General features: G+C 33.5%; 1 protein-coding gene across 1 annotated transcript in view; it reads left to right on the top strand.

Moving 5' to 3' along the window:
- The window catches only part of Dmd (dystrophin), a 1999854-nt gene that overhangs the window by 590978 nt on the left and 1393309 nt on the right, over window positions 1–15567 (top strand). The window contains exon 18 of the mRNA XM_090326714.1: window positions 10485–10608. Within this exon, the coding sequence (XP_090182840.1) occupies window positions 10485–10608 (124 nt within the window). The remainder of the gene's footprint in view (window positions 1–10484; window positions 10609–15567) is intronic.

Genomic DNA, 15567 nt, shown 5'->3' with positions numbered 1-15567 from the left:
TCTATTGCAATAACCTGACTTTTACATATGTGTAGACCTAGCAATCTCTTTGGAGGAGTGAGGAACTGTTTTTAAAATCTTTACCATGCTTCCTGAGTTATTTAATGGGTATTTGGTAGATCTCTGTCATAGTCTTGTCAGGAAAATGAAGTACTCTAGGTGTTTCAGAATACTGATAATACTGGGTATTGCCTCAAAAAAATGGAGACACCTTAGCAGCAGCACAGGAGACAGAGAGGCAATTAAAGGCATTAGCAATATGAAAAAATGGGGATTATCTCAAAACCTTCTAACAGGCATTAAACCACAGTGAATACCAGGTATGAAATTGGACTGATAGAAGAAAGGTGGCTGTTTAGAGAAAACTGAGTTCTTATTAATTTGAACTGTTATCTTCTCATCACCAAATTTGAATGATGCAAGAAATATTCTAATTCTGGCATCTTCTATGAATGTTTTTATTGAAGTCTCCAGAAACTTTGTGTTAGTGAACACACATTGTGACACCACATAGATATAAAACCCATAACTAGATGTTACAGTCTTCCAAAATGCAAGTGATGAAACCCTAGTGCTCAGTGTGAAGCCATTAGTGGATGAGATCTCTGGGACATAATTAGGGTTAGACGTTATTGGGCAATAGTATCCTTATTATATATGTGTGTCTGTATATATGTGTGTGTGTTTACATGTGTATATGTACATACACACAATGTTTATATATACAGATGGAAAAAGTCTCATGAAAAATTAATATCTGAGCAGAATTAAGGTGTAGGAAAGTACTAGACTCCTGATGAGGAAAAATGCATGATAAAACACAGGGTATAGCCATTATCGAAACAGAAACTGAGTGGACTTGTATGTATATATCCTTACCACAGATATGCCAATGAAGGATAAAGAGAAATAGACAATAAGTTTGCAAAGGTAGATTGGATTTATAGTAAAGAAGACTACTTAATGCTTGGCAGTGGAGTATAGAATTGAATCTTCTCATCGTGGAGACTCAATGCACCTTTTTCCATAAGAGCAATATCGATATGTGAGTCATGAGACATTCAGTCCCCACAAAGAGTAGCGAGATATCATCTTCCCTTCACTCCATAAAACAGGCAAAATGTCATCAACCTTTTCTCAAAGTTAAAGAGTAAATGTTTCGGGTTTTGTGTCTCACAGTTTCTTTTACAACCACTCAACTGTGCTGCTGTTGTCTGGAAACAGCCATTAATATATCTAAATGATTAGCATGGCTATATTTCAACAGAATTTTCTTTTTTTTTCTTTTTTCTTTTTTTTGTCAGTCCTGGGCTTGAGCTCAGGGCCTGAGCACCGTCCTTGGACTTTGTCAAGGATAGAGCTCTACCACTTGAGGTTCAGCACCACTTCCGGCTTTTTTTCTATGTATGTGGTACCAAGGAATCGAACCCGGGTCTTCAAGCATGCTAGGCAAGCACTTTAACCACTAGGCCAAACTCCCAGCCCCAACAGAATTTTCTTTACAAAAACAATTGTTGTCATATAAGTTCCATAGAATGTTATTTGTTGACTGCTAAACAATTATTGATCATTTAACTATTGGTAATTTCTGTATTTCCTTTTAATTTATTTTTATTGTAATGTATAGAGGGGTTACAATTACCTTCACCATATTTTTTTGCCAGGCCTTCTGCTTGAACTCAGGGCCTGGGCTTTGTTCTTGGGCTTTTGAAAGGCTAGAGCACTACCACTTGAGCCACAGCATCACTTATAGCTTTTTCTATGTATGTGGTACCAAGGAATCAAACCCACGGGTTCGTGCATGCTAGGCAGGCACTCTACCACTAGACTATGATACTGGCCCCATAATTTTTTTTATAATTTAATGATTTTATTAAATTGATAAAGTTGTATATAGTGAGACCAGAAGAGGATGTCCTAAGGAGAGGCTCACAAAGGCTCTAATACCTAAAAACATAAAATCATATAAAATGATATCTATTGAAATGAACTCCAAGAAATGGAAAAAGAAGTTTTTGTTATTTTTATTCTTGAGTTACAATTCAAAAGTGACAATACAGTTATATAATACATAAAAGTAATTTTGCACAGACGAATAGTGCTGCAGCAAAAATTAAATGAACTGTTAGGATAGGCAGCATGGCCTAGAAGTGTTAACACATTCCATAAATAATTAGGTATACTACATACATATATATATTAGTCATGTATCATATTATACTACACATACTATATACTATTTACATCAATGTGTATGTGTATTACTCTTGTTTTTTCATATAATTTGCATTGTAATTGATAGAAGGGTTACATTATATTCACCAGATAGAAGGTGCATTACTTTACTAACATTGATACCCTTTCTCATGTTTTGGTCCTTAATTCCGTCCCCCACCCCCACCCCTCATCGTGTTTTCCCCCCTTCTCTATCCTATTTCAAATAACCAAATAAGCATATATACAATATATCAGGTACCAAGGTGAAATACTGTAGCAATATGAGATAACCAAGGGACAGCAAAAGAGATGAGAGAACACAGTACATTAAGGACAACAATCACTCATTATATGGCTTTTGTTTCTAAACACTGGAGGTCCTTTCATTATGTATCTAGGTTCCATTTATGTATTTAGGATTAGGCTCTATTGTAAATCTCTGCTAGGAGAGCCCAAGGTTTCTACTGATTATGACAAATGAGGGAAACCATTGAGCCTAAGTTCCTTTGAATCTGGCTTACTTCATTTAAAATGATTTTTTCTAAGTCTTTCCAATTCCTTACAAATGGGGCAATATTGTTCTGAGAGAATCATAGAATTCCATTGTGTATATATTCCACATCTTGTTAATCCAATCATCAACTGAGGGGCATCAGGGCTGGTTCCATAGCTTATCTATGGTAAATAGTGCTGCAATGAACATCATTTTGCTAGTAGATTTAGTATGTCCTTGTTTCTGGATGATTGGGTAAATGCCAAGTAGTGGAATTGCTGGGTCATAGGGGAGCTCTATGTTTAGTCTTTTGAGGAACTGCCATACTTCTTTCGATAGTGGTTGAACGAGTTTGCACTCCCACCAACAGTGTAGTAGTGATCCCTCCTGGCCACATCCCCACCAGCATCTGTTGGTATTAGATTTGTTGATCATGGCCATTCTAATTGGAGTGAGGTGGAATCTTAGAGTTGTTTTGATTTGCATTTATTTTATGACTAGAGATGTCGAGCATTTCTTCATGTGTCTATAGGCCATTCTTATTTCTTATTCAGAGAAGATTCTTTTTAAGTCTTTGGCCCATCTTTTAATGGGATGGTTGTTTCTTTGGAGGTTAGTTTTGGAGTGATTCAATTTTTTGAGCTGTTGATATATTTTAGATATGAGGCCTTTGTCTGTTGGTTGCATGGTTAGTGAAGATCTACTAATCTGTAGACTTTCTAGTTAGTTTGCTAGCTATGTCCTTTGCCATACAGAATCTATACAGTTTAGTGCAGTGCTTTTTCTCATTTGTAATAATTAGTATGTGTCTGTGGTAGTTGTAGCAGAGGCTCACTATAGTTCAATAGATATGTGTGTATGACTGTAGAAGATGATACTAAGAGGCATGAAATCCAGGATATGTAGTTCATAGAGAGTTTTGGTTGAGGTTTCTAATGTACTATGTGAAGTTATTTCTTTTTTTCCTTTCATTTTTCCCCCCTCTGATTTATCCCTTGTTGTCACTATATCTGATTTGGTACCTGATGTATTGTGTGAATTTTTATCTGAGTTAGGGAAGGGAAGGGGAAACATAAAATAATGAGACAAAGATAGAGGATGAACCAATACAACAGTAATACTTACAAGACAATATGTTGGAAATAAACTTCACATCTTTGGCGGAGGAGACTGGGGGCAGGGAAAGTAGGAGAAAATATGAGTGGGGGGTATCAATGTTTGATAAGAAAGATATTCACTACCTTACATATGTACCTTTAACCCCTGTGTACATTACCCTGACAATAAAATTAAAAAATACTAGGAAAAATAAAAATACATTAAATGCCATATAAATATAAGAAACAAGTTGCTGAAAGGAATATTAACATAGTAGTTTGCACAAAAGTAATGTAGTGTCCACTACCACTTCTTTTTATTTGGGATGCTCTGTAAACTGTGGACAATGCTGTACAGATTACCTATTATAGCCCCAAACCTTAATATCTTCATATATTTTTTAGTTTGGTTGCTACGTTAATAAACAAATGCGATTAGAATATCATAGTGTATATATATACATATATATGTACATATATGCATATATATATGTGTCTATCTCAAGTTCTGTAAGTTCAGTTTATATTGAATCTAATTTGGTGTTTTGAGATCTCTGTGAGTCACATTAAATTGTATGTTATATATTAAAATATAAAGCCAAATACCATATTTTAAACATGTATTGGGACTTTCATTTTTCTTGAAGGAAAGTTGAAGGAGAAAGAATAAGAAGAAACCTTTCTCTGAAGAACTATTCTCTCTCTTTTTTTTTTTTTTTGGCCAGTCCTGGGCTTGAGCTCAGGGCCTAAGCACTGTCCTTGGGCTTTCCTCAAGGCTAGTGTTCTAGCCTGAGCCAAGACTTAGAAAAAATCACATTAAGTGAAGTAAGCCAAACTCAAAGGAACTTAGGCTTAATGGTTTCCCTCATTTGACATAATCAGTAGAAACATTGGGCTCTCCTAGCAGAGATTTGCAATAGAGCAAAATCTTGATACAAAAGGCCATATACTATGACGCTAATTGAAAGGACCTCTAGGATATAGAAACAAAAGACATATAATGAATGATTGTTGTCCTTAAGGTACTATGTTATCTCTCAGCTCTTTTGCTGTCCATTGGTTATCTCATATTGTTACAGTATCTCACTTTGTTATCTGATATATCATATCGGATGTATTTGTATTTGGTTATTTGAAATTGGATAGGGAAGGGGGGGAAACAAGATGAGGGGGGTGTGTGAGGGGAGGGAAATGAGTACCAAGACATGTGAAAGGGTATCAATGCATGTGAATTAATGCACCTTCTATCTGGCAAATATCATGTAACCCTTTTATTAATTACAATGAAAAATATCAAACAAAGTAGTGAGTAGATTAATTCTTGAATATTGTTACCCCTTCCCATGTTTTTTTCCCACTTTCCCTCTCCCCATCCCCTAAAAATATCAAATGTATGAAATATGATTCATAAACATATATTGTTAATCAAATCAGTTAAGTTTGAAAGCATAGATTTCTACTTTAAAAGTTTACACATTTGTGCATGATGATTTCCAAATGGTAAGTTAAACGTCATCTTAGTTTAATACTTGATAGAGTAGACACTGTACAGAGTGGCAAAGTAAAGCATGCCCATTAAGGGCTTTCTCTGACATAATTAGAATACTTATAATATAGAAAAATCCATACAATCTTTTTACTATTGACAATTTGAAATTTGTATTTTAAATCCACTACCACAACAATGTTCATTGCAGCATTATTCACCATAGCAAAAATATGGAACCAACCTAGATGTCCCTCAGTTGATGAGTGGATCAACAAGTTGTGGTATTTGTACACAATGGAATTCTATGCTGCTGTCAGAAAAAACGAAATCATCCCATTTGTTAGGAAATGGAAAGTCTTAGAAAAAATCATATTATGTGAAGTAAGCCAGACTCAAAGGAAATTAGGCTCAATGGTTCCCCTCATTTGTCATAATCAGTAGAAACCTTGGGCTCTACTAGCAGAGACCTGCAATAGAGCAAAACCTTGATACTTAAGGGCATATAGTATGAAGCTATCGTCCAGGATATTGAAACAAAAGCCATACAATGAATGGTTGTTGTCCTTAATGTACTATGTTATCTCTCATCTCTTTTGCTGTCCTTTGGTTATCTCATATTGTTATAGTATCTCACTTTGTTATCTGATATATCGGATATATTTGTATTTGGTTATTTGAAATTGGATAGGGAAGGGGGGAAACCAAGATCGGGGGGTGGAGGGGAGGGTAATGGGGACCAAGACATGTGAAAGGGTATCAATATATGTGAATTAATGCACCTTCTATCTGGCAAATATCATGTAACCCTTTTATTAATTACAATAAATATATATATATAAAAGAATCTTGAATGAATCTTTGGCTCTAAAAAATAATAAAGTGCAAGAGATTAAGTGCTTAAGAAAACTTTGTTGTTTTTGAATGTTTATCTGTGCTGCTGTTGTCTTTTATTTTATGTTTTTACCCACACAGATATCTCTAAATATTGTGAGTCAGGTTGTATAATTAAACTAATTTTCATTATTGTTCTTGAAACTTACCTCGATAAAATTCAGTCCCTTTGTGCAATATGATTCTGAGAAAATTTGATCTGAGTATTTGATATCTATCTATAATATATTAAAACATCAAGGAAAAAGATTTGTCTAATAAAAATTGACTTAGTAATAAAATATTTTGATAAAAATAAATCTAGACATGTTTGCCATGTGTCATATAACACTTTATAAATTTTAGTTTTGGGTTTGTGATGGGTATATTTATACAAGAGGAAAAATTATTACTGCATTGTGGGAACAGAGATGAGTTTTGAAGATATGTTTGAAGAGTAAAGGACAATAATGAATATCCATTAGTGATTACAGAAGGAAGAATCAATAGGTGAACAAAGAATTAAAAGCCATAATTTTTATTAAAGGGAATTTTGTGTTAGATATCTTTAGAATGAATCCAAAGGATACAGTCTGTGATGTAGATAGAAGTACATTAAGTGCAAAATGAAGTGTGTGAAGAGAATGAGGTAAATAATATATGGGTGGGCTGAATCTGAGAGTGTGGAGTTTTGTTATTTTATTCTTACTATGTATCAACTTGTTGATAATGGTTTCACTGGAGTTTTAGGAAAGGTAAAATAGAATTAATAGATGTGTTTAACTTTATAAAGAAGAGTAATTACATACATGAAATAAGATTTAAAATAGCAATGAAAATAACTCTTCAGGGTTTTTCTTGAGCATTTTAAAGATGTTAACTTATCTTTCTTTGACATTAGACACCTGCCCCAGGTAGTATAAGTTATTATAGAAATACCACCTAGAAAGTACTGGGAATTATAGATAGCACCTAATTATTAACATGCATAGATTTAAATTAGGAATCTGTTAATTTACTATGAAACTCGGCAAGCATATCTATAGAATATTCAGTTGCAATGGAGAACATGAGAATCACACACACACACACACACACACACACACACACACACACACAAAGGAATGAAGCAATGTCTGTCAGACTGATAAGGAATTAAATACTTATGGAATTGTCGCTTGATGGGTGGGGGGTGAGGGGGGGGAGGGAAACGGGTACCAAGACATGTGAAAGGGTATCAATGTATGTGAATTAATGCACCTTCTATCTGGCAAATATCATGTAACCCTTTTACTAATTACAATAAAAAAATAAATAAAAATGAAAAAAAAAAAGAAAAACAAGGTCTGAGTAAGATCGAACATGCAGACTGTGTTTATTGTGCAGTGGAAATGTCACGAAGTCTAAGCACTGAATATAGGCCATTGGCACTCAGTGAGACTGCATGGGAGTTCTTTTCAATCTTGTTTCTACTTCCCATTCATTCTTCTGTGCTTACTGCTGGCATAAAGACATGGGAATGTTCACTGTCAAATACTGAAAATAAAACAGTCCAAGAATCTGATAGTTAACTCTCAGAATTCTAAGAGATGTTGCTGAATGTTAGATATTGTCAATGGTTTCCCTCATTTGTCATAATCAGTAGAAACTTTGGGCTCTACTAGCAGAGATTTGCAATAGAACAAAGCCACTTTTGTAAGGAAAAATAGTTACTTCAAATTTGAGTAAGCTCGCCCTTCTTTTTCATAATATTCAAAAGTAGTATTCAAACAGGATTGTAATTTAGCCAAGCATGAAAAATCTAAATGCTTTGGCTAGTAGAAAATTTTCTTGAACTTAATCATTAGAGGATCTTTCCCAGTTTTGATGCTTACTAACATTGAAGATTAGGATTTGTAGATATACACATGGACATGGGTAATTCCCTCTTGAAGATAGTTTGAAGCAAATGACATGATATGAGAGAGAAAGAGACCAAATCTACAGAGCTCAATTTATAGTGATTGGTACGTGCTTATGTTACTTTCTTGAATCAGAGAACATTTGGTATATAATTTGTTCAGTTTAATTTGAAGGATAAGGAACACCTTTGTTCAAAATGGATTCAATGAATTATACAAAATTGAAATTTTGAAATACAAAGAAGCTGGATGCCAGTAGCTCACACCTATAATCCACGCTACTCGGGAGGTTTAGAAATTAGGATCACAGTTCAAAGCTATCCATGGCAAAAGAAAAAAAGAAAAAGAAAAGTCCAAAAGATTTTTATCTCCAGTTAATCACAAAAAGCTAGAATTAGAGCTGTGGCTCAAGTTGTACAGCATCAACTATGAGCAAAATAATGCTCAGAGACAAGTCCCAGGCTGCCCTAGTACCAACACACACACACACACACACACACACACACACACACACACACACACACACACACACACGGGGCAAAGCAAGAGAAGGAGAAAAAAAGAAGAAAGAAAGAAAGAAAAGAGTAGGAAAGATGAAGAGTGGAAGAAAGAAAAAAGAGAAACAAAGAAATATTAGAAAAAAATAGGGAAAGGGTGATATTGAAATTACAATACACAGATAATAGAAAATTTGTAGATTTACATGCCGGAAATAGAAAAGCATGTGAAATGCAAATAGAAGATTGACTTAAAATTAATGAAAAGAAAGTCTAATGGCAGAGGAATAAGAAGGGAGTACATAGGTCAGAGGGAATATTTGGGCAGAGACAGTAGAAAAACTCATCTGAGAACTAGAGAAGAAGGGTGGGTCAGCAATTTGACACCTTTAAACAAAAGCTTAAACAATTCTTTCTGTGAATCGGAGATCACATTGAACACTGAGTATTGTAGAATTATGTCATTTAATGCTGTTGAAGATTGTTCTAGTTTTGACTTTTCCTGAAAGTAGATCTTGAGAGACGGCTTTAAAATTTAGGTCCTAAGTGCAAGTAGTTCACTTAGGAAATGATGGCAGCAGGAAATTTAATAATGGTATACCCAAAGAATGATGATACATTTTCAGGCATCATATTATTGCTGGGATAAGTAGGGCTCAAAGCAGATAGGACCTCTGAGATACCATTTTCTGGTTTATTTAAATTCCTATAGTTTCACCAGAATTTTATTACCAATGAAAATTACAAATTACAAATTTGGGATTTATATTTAAAACTGTACAATTGTAGGACTGGGAGGTACAGTGCTTGCCTAGCATGTGTGAAGACACAGGTTTGATTCTTCAATACCACATACGAGGAAAAGTGGAAAGTAGTGTTGTGGCTCCTGTGGTAGAGCACTAGCCTTGAGGATAGCCTAAGGAGCAGTGCTCAAGCCCTGGGTTCAAGCCTAGACCTGACAAAGTTAACCAAAAACCAGAAAATCAACTGTACAAATCTACATTGTGTGTATGTGGACTACATTTCTTTCTACTTTTAGCCATTGAAGGGCTCTTAGGTTACTTTCATATCTTGGCTATTCTCCTGAAAAATCTGCACATAGTCAATACTCCTAAACTCTAAATATTTCTTTAAAAATGCATAATAGTTAAATAGACTAGAGGAGCAGATATTTGCTGCAGGAAAATACCACACAAAAATTCAGTAGTCTTAATAGAGCAGTCATTTGCTATTTCATACAACTATGCAATTTGAACACATTTCTCTGGCTTCTATATGGCATCAGTTAGAACACTCATTGACTTACTTTAGCTGATGTTCATATGGGCCAAGAAATCAAAGAAGGCTTAGCTTGTAAGTAAGTATGATATGCTGTCTCAGACCCCTCCATGCAGTCTCTACATAGACAAATGAAGTACAGTCACTTCAGACTTATTAGGCTTATAATATTCAAATTGCTTTCTCTGAATACATGTTCTAAGAAGAAAATTCCTGTGCTATCACTTAACAAACCTTTATTTGAATTACTCCACTTGCCACAACAAATTGCATGGTCAAACCCAAAAGTAGTATGTTTGAATATTACATAAAGAGCTTAAATATTAGCATTATGGATCAATTTGGGGGTTTTTGTAAATACTTTCCACAAAGGAAGAATCATCATGGGAAGTAGTAGGAAATACTATATAGATAATTTCTGCATTGAAGTGAATAAGGTAGCCTTTGTGATTATAGGACTCTAGATCAAAGCTGACTGAAAAGTTTAAGCCTACATTACTAGGGTAATAGTGGTGCTATTAATAGTCATAAGAACATCAGATACGAATCTCTGACTGGTAGGAGAATGATAGTGTGATAAATTACTTTTTTCTATATAGAAGGTAAATATAATCAGGAAATAACGACTTTTTTCTGTCTTAGGTTGGATGTCGATATAACTGAACTTCACAGTTGGATTACTCGCTCAGAAGCTGTGTTGCAGAGTCCTGAATTTGCAGTCTATCGAAAGGAAGGCAACTTCACAGACCTTAAAGAAAAAGTCAATGTAGGTTCTCCATTCTGCCTTAGGATTTTCCTAAACTGTACTGCTTGTGTATCTGTGGCTTTTTTAAAATTTTAAATCATTTTATTATAAATGTTTACATTATTAGCTTAAGTATGATCTGGAAAAATTAAGATTTGTATATAATTGCTAGTTTTTATATATTTTTGTAGGTGAAGATTTTTTTTATTAGTATCTACTGGTTGTACAAGGAGGAGTTTTGTTATCATGTAGAGTATCTCACTAAAACACTCCTTCATCCCTCCTCTTCCTTCTCCCAAATTCCTTCTTAAGACAGATGTAACAGGTTTTATGGTTTTACCTAACTCAGATTCCTCCACTGTCACCCTGTGTGCTTGACCTTCCGCCTCCTACTGGTGCTTGCCTCCTAACAGAGGCTGCTTTCCTTTCTTGGCATTCATATTTAGTGTCTGCTAATGTTATTTTTTTATTTGTTTTTTATTATTTATTTTTTATTGTCTTGGTTATATAGAGGGGTTACAGTTACATTCACCAGGTAGTAGGTGCATTACTTCTCAAACATTGACACCCCCTTATCATGTTTTTGACGCCGTTTCCCTCCCCCAAACCCTCCCAATCATCTTGTTACCTCTGCCCCGTCCCTTTCCTATTTCAAGTAAACAAATAAACGTATATACAATATACTAGGTAACAAAGTCAGCTGATTCTATTAGAACTGAGGAGACTGAAAGTATATGATATAACATTATTGAATATACAACTATATTACATATCCATCAAAATCAAACCTTTCTTACACTACAACCTGTAAGCCTTTTCACAAATCATCTTTAATTCATATATTATTTAATTATAAATTAACAACTTGATACCAAGAACTCACATTGATTTTCCATCATATTCTGTTACTGAAGACTGGGCCTTAGGAAACTTGTAAAATAGACCAGAAGAGATAGAGTAAAATAGAATATAACCAAATAGAATAGAATCCTAGAAATAAATACCAAAGAAATTATACATCATCAGAAAGTTACTCTTCCTAATTTGGAAATCTTTCATAAAATACAGCATACTCATGTACTGTATGTATAATGGAGTAGAATGTAACTAGTTAGAAATAAAAAAAGTTCTTTTATAGTCACTGGTACTTTACATATACAATTTATATATCTCATATGTTTAGGCATTAAATTGTCAAAAGTAAAAGGTGTACATTTTCTCTCCATATTTATATATAAATCTGTTACTATTTTAATTCCATTATGGAGATAATATAGGTTTCACCTTCACAGTAGGGATTATTTTATTAATTTCATAACAGCTATTTCATCTTCAGGGAAATTACCAGGGCTTTGATTTTTGTGACTTCAACAATTATAAAACATTCATTTTGGTGTATAATTGATAACATGTTGTTAGAGAATTTATACAAGGAAGAGTAAATATTGGAATCAGGCTATGGAAACATGATGGTCAAATAACATGGGAAAGTCATATGTAGTTTTAGGAATTAGATCTACTTTATTTTTCTAGCATTCAATTCACAAACCTCAAAATTTATTTTACTACTACAATTACAAAAGTATCTGATATATAACGATGTCTGTCTGTAACATGGGAAATTTTGGAAAGTAACAAATGATACTCTGTGAGAAATTAAATAGGCTTTTTACAAAGGAGACAGAATTTATATATGCTTCTTACAGTGGACTACTTACATTTACAAAATGAAAAGTTATTTTAAACTTACTGTAGTTTTATAAAATATATTATCACTAGCATTATATTAAGAATTATAAACAGTTTCAAAAGGGGAAATGTAATAACTTAGTTGTAAAATAGATGATGCAATAAATACACAATAGGCAAAATTTCTTTACATAGTATAATTATTTGAAGATCAAGTCTTTGTTACAATTTTTGAGATAAGTATTATAAGTAGATTATTACCTAGAAAAGATACATTGTAACTAAGTTTCAAAGTTCATATGAAATATTTCACCACTGAAAGTATTAATCACACTGGATATTTTATTAGCTAATTAAATTTTTATTGATATGATTTGTATATTTATGTTTGCCTTTCTGTTTGGAATCTTACTACAGCTTTCATCAAGTAATAAAATTGAGTTCCAGCAGCTCAGAAACATGAATTCAAAATTTCTTGTTATCATATAGTTACCTAGAAACAATTTACATTTAATCGATAGTGTCAATATGACAGACTGAAAGTGCTAAAATATGTACAACATTCTACAGTTGGTTTTCTGATACTTCATCAGTCACCTTTATCAGCTTGAACTCTCATTTTCTGAAATAACAGCATCATCCTTAATTGCCTACTAAAATAGGACATGAAATGATTTAGCGAGGCATTTCCTTCTGTCTAAATATAATATATACTTGTTAAAATCCTTGAGAGAAATGCATAGTAATGATGATGGATATGTAGTTCAGGTGTACATTAATTTCCTTAACTTCCCACCTGTCAGTTTTGGTAAGTTATTTTGAACTCATGGGAGGACTATCTCGTGAACTTGAGTGATTTTAATTCATCTGTAGGCCTCCATTAAAAATGTCTAATGGCAAAATGTGATCAACTCTTCTTTATCACCTGATATCTTCATTTTTATCGTTAAAGTATTTATAGCCAGTAATGTTATTGTGTACCATTGATTAGTTTCTTCAATTTTCAAATATGAAACTTATGAGCTCAAACACAATTTTCCTTCTCTGTTGACCATATATTTTATTCATATAATGAACAAAATGCACTAGCTTAAAGAGACAACTCGAGGGGAACTTTCTACTTAAAATGTGGTCCCTAGATGACAAATATTGATATTTTCTGGGAGCATATTGGAAATGGAGGCTCTCAGACCTAGTAAATTAGATTCTGTATTTGAACAAGCAACACATATGATTTGTATATATATATATATAAATTGATTATCAGTATTTTAAGACATAGCTTTTTGATGTCAATCTACATTTAACTGTTTCCTCTTTTATTCTGTATAGTTTATCATCAGAGCTTACAATGGTTTAGCTGAATTAACACATCTTAGTTACTCAAATTCTTGAGAATAGCACATGCTAATTAAAATACTAATAAAACAACAAAAATCAACTTCCTCTGATTACATATTGATATAAGAAGCTGTCTGCAAAAAGTTCTAAAAGTCAAATTATCATGATCAAGTTATTATCAAGTTATTAAGATTTATAGACTGAATGCTTTGGGGAATCTATACTTGTGTACATCTATACTAAAACAACTTCTTTTTGGTGATAAATGAGTTTGAACTCATTTGGCAAAGCTAGCCAAAAATGTAGGCGTGAATCACCATGCCTTGCCTCTAAGTTAATTTTTTCCAAAGGCCCCACTAGAAATCTTCCAGTTCATTCTTCCTTATCGCCCATTCTGCTATTTGAAGATATACTTGAGAAGATCAACATAGAAAAGTACCCCCCAAAAATGATGAAACAGTTTTACTAACCACCTTACGAATGTAAATGTAATCTCTCTGTATATCACCTTGAAGATTAAATTAAAATTTAAAAAGCTTACTAAATCATTGAACTAACCAAAATGAAATGTTTACCACCTAAAGTACCTATGCTTATGTATTTGTTTTTGTAACTTATACTTACAGTTTTCTTCACTCCCTTTCTCTGTACCACATCATATTTTTTGTGCCTTCCTATTATTTCTCACTGTGAACTCTGAAATCCTTCTTTCAAGAAAAATCCTATTGGATGTTCACATTTTATTACTACCTGGAAACTACCTTTATACTCTCCACAACATTACTGTGACTAATCACTTTTTATAGTTGCTCTTTAAATTTAATTTCTTCACTTTCAAGGATCAATTCTGAAGATACTATATCAAAAATATTTCTTTTCCTGCAATTCAGATCTAGTGGCCATTACTAACCTCTATTAATCAGTTTATTCTTATGACATTCTTCTGTCCCTAGGCTTATGGCATAGCAGATATTTAACAATTTATTGTATGATTTTATTATTGCATTATGCTACTTTGCCATTGGAGACTTTGCTAGAAGCTTCACAATGTTTGCAAACAAATACTGCATTTGTCTAGGTTATCTCATAATCTCCTTCAATATTCTGATACCCCCAAAATCTGTTTCCCTTAGATCTTCAATTTATTCTTCCATTGCATGTCCATGCTATTAATGTCATTTCAATGATACTCTGTTTCTTAACTGACATACTTTTAATACTTCTTTGTAAGCAACTTTAACATCTCTAGTAAATCTTACCTTGCATTTTTCTAAATATTTCAGGTTTCTATAGGGTTGCACATACTTTCCACCAAATTCTCAGCAGATGCCTTGCTTCTACTTGAGCTAAATTAGTATTTTTCAGTATATATATACTTATATGTATGTATATTTACATATATATATATATTTACTTTCATAGACCCTTTCAAACTGACTCAATGGAAGAGACTGATTTACCTACACAAGGCTAATATTTCTGTGTATTTTCAGTATCAACACTAACTATGAAGCAAGACATTTGTGTCATACAATTATTTATCTGTACCTTTAGTCCCTCTCTTTTCTCTGAGTAGGTATTGTCCCCTTTAAAGTGACTTCTTTTACATTTTAGAGAAAAAAAAATCTTACACTTAAAAAACGCAAGCCTACAAGCCAGGCGTGGCGGCTCACACCTATAATCCTAGCTACTCAGGAGGCTGACATCTGAGGATCAAGGTTCAAAGCCAGCCCAGGAACAAAATGACCTGAGACTGTTATTTCCAATTACCCTCTAGAAAACGGGGAGTGGGGCTTGGCTTTAGGGTAGGGCAGTAGCCTTGAGCTGAAGAGCTCATGGACAGCACCTAGGGGGAGTTCAAGCCCCATGACCCACCAAAAAAAATCATGCCTAGAATTATTTTGTACTTAAGTTTGTAGAATTACATTTTGCTATCCAATTTATGATCCT

Source organism: Megascapheus bottae, chromosome X (genome assembly GCF_031878675.1).
Source record: "Megascapheus bottae isolate mThoBot1 chromosome X, mThoBot2.hap1, whole genome shotgun sequence".
NCBI classification, from domain to species: Eukaryota; Metazoa; Chordata; class Mammalia; order Rodentia; family Geomyidae; genus Megascapheus; species Megascapheus bottae.
The sequence above is the reverse complement of the archived record's forward strand: the minus strand, read 5'-3'. Positions and strand labels throughout refer to the sequence as shown.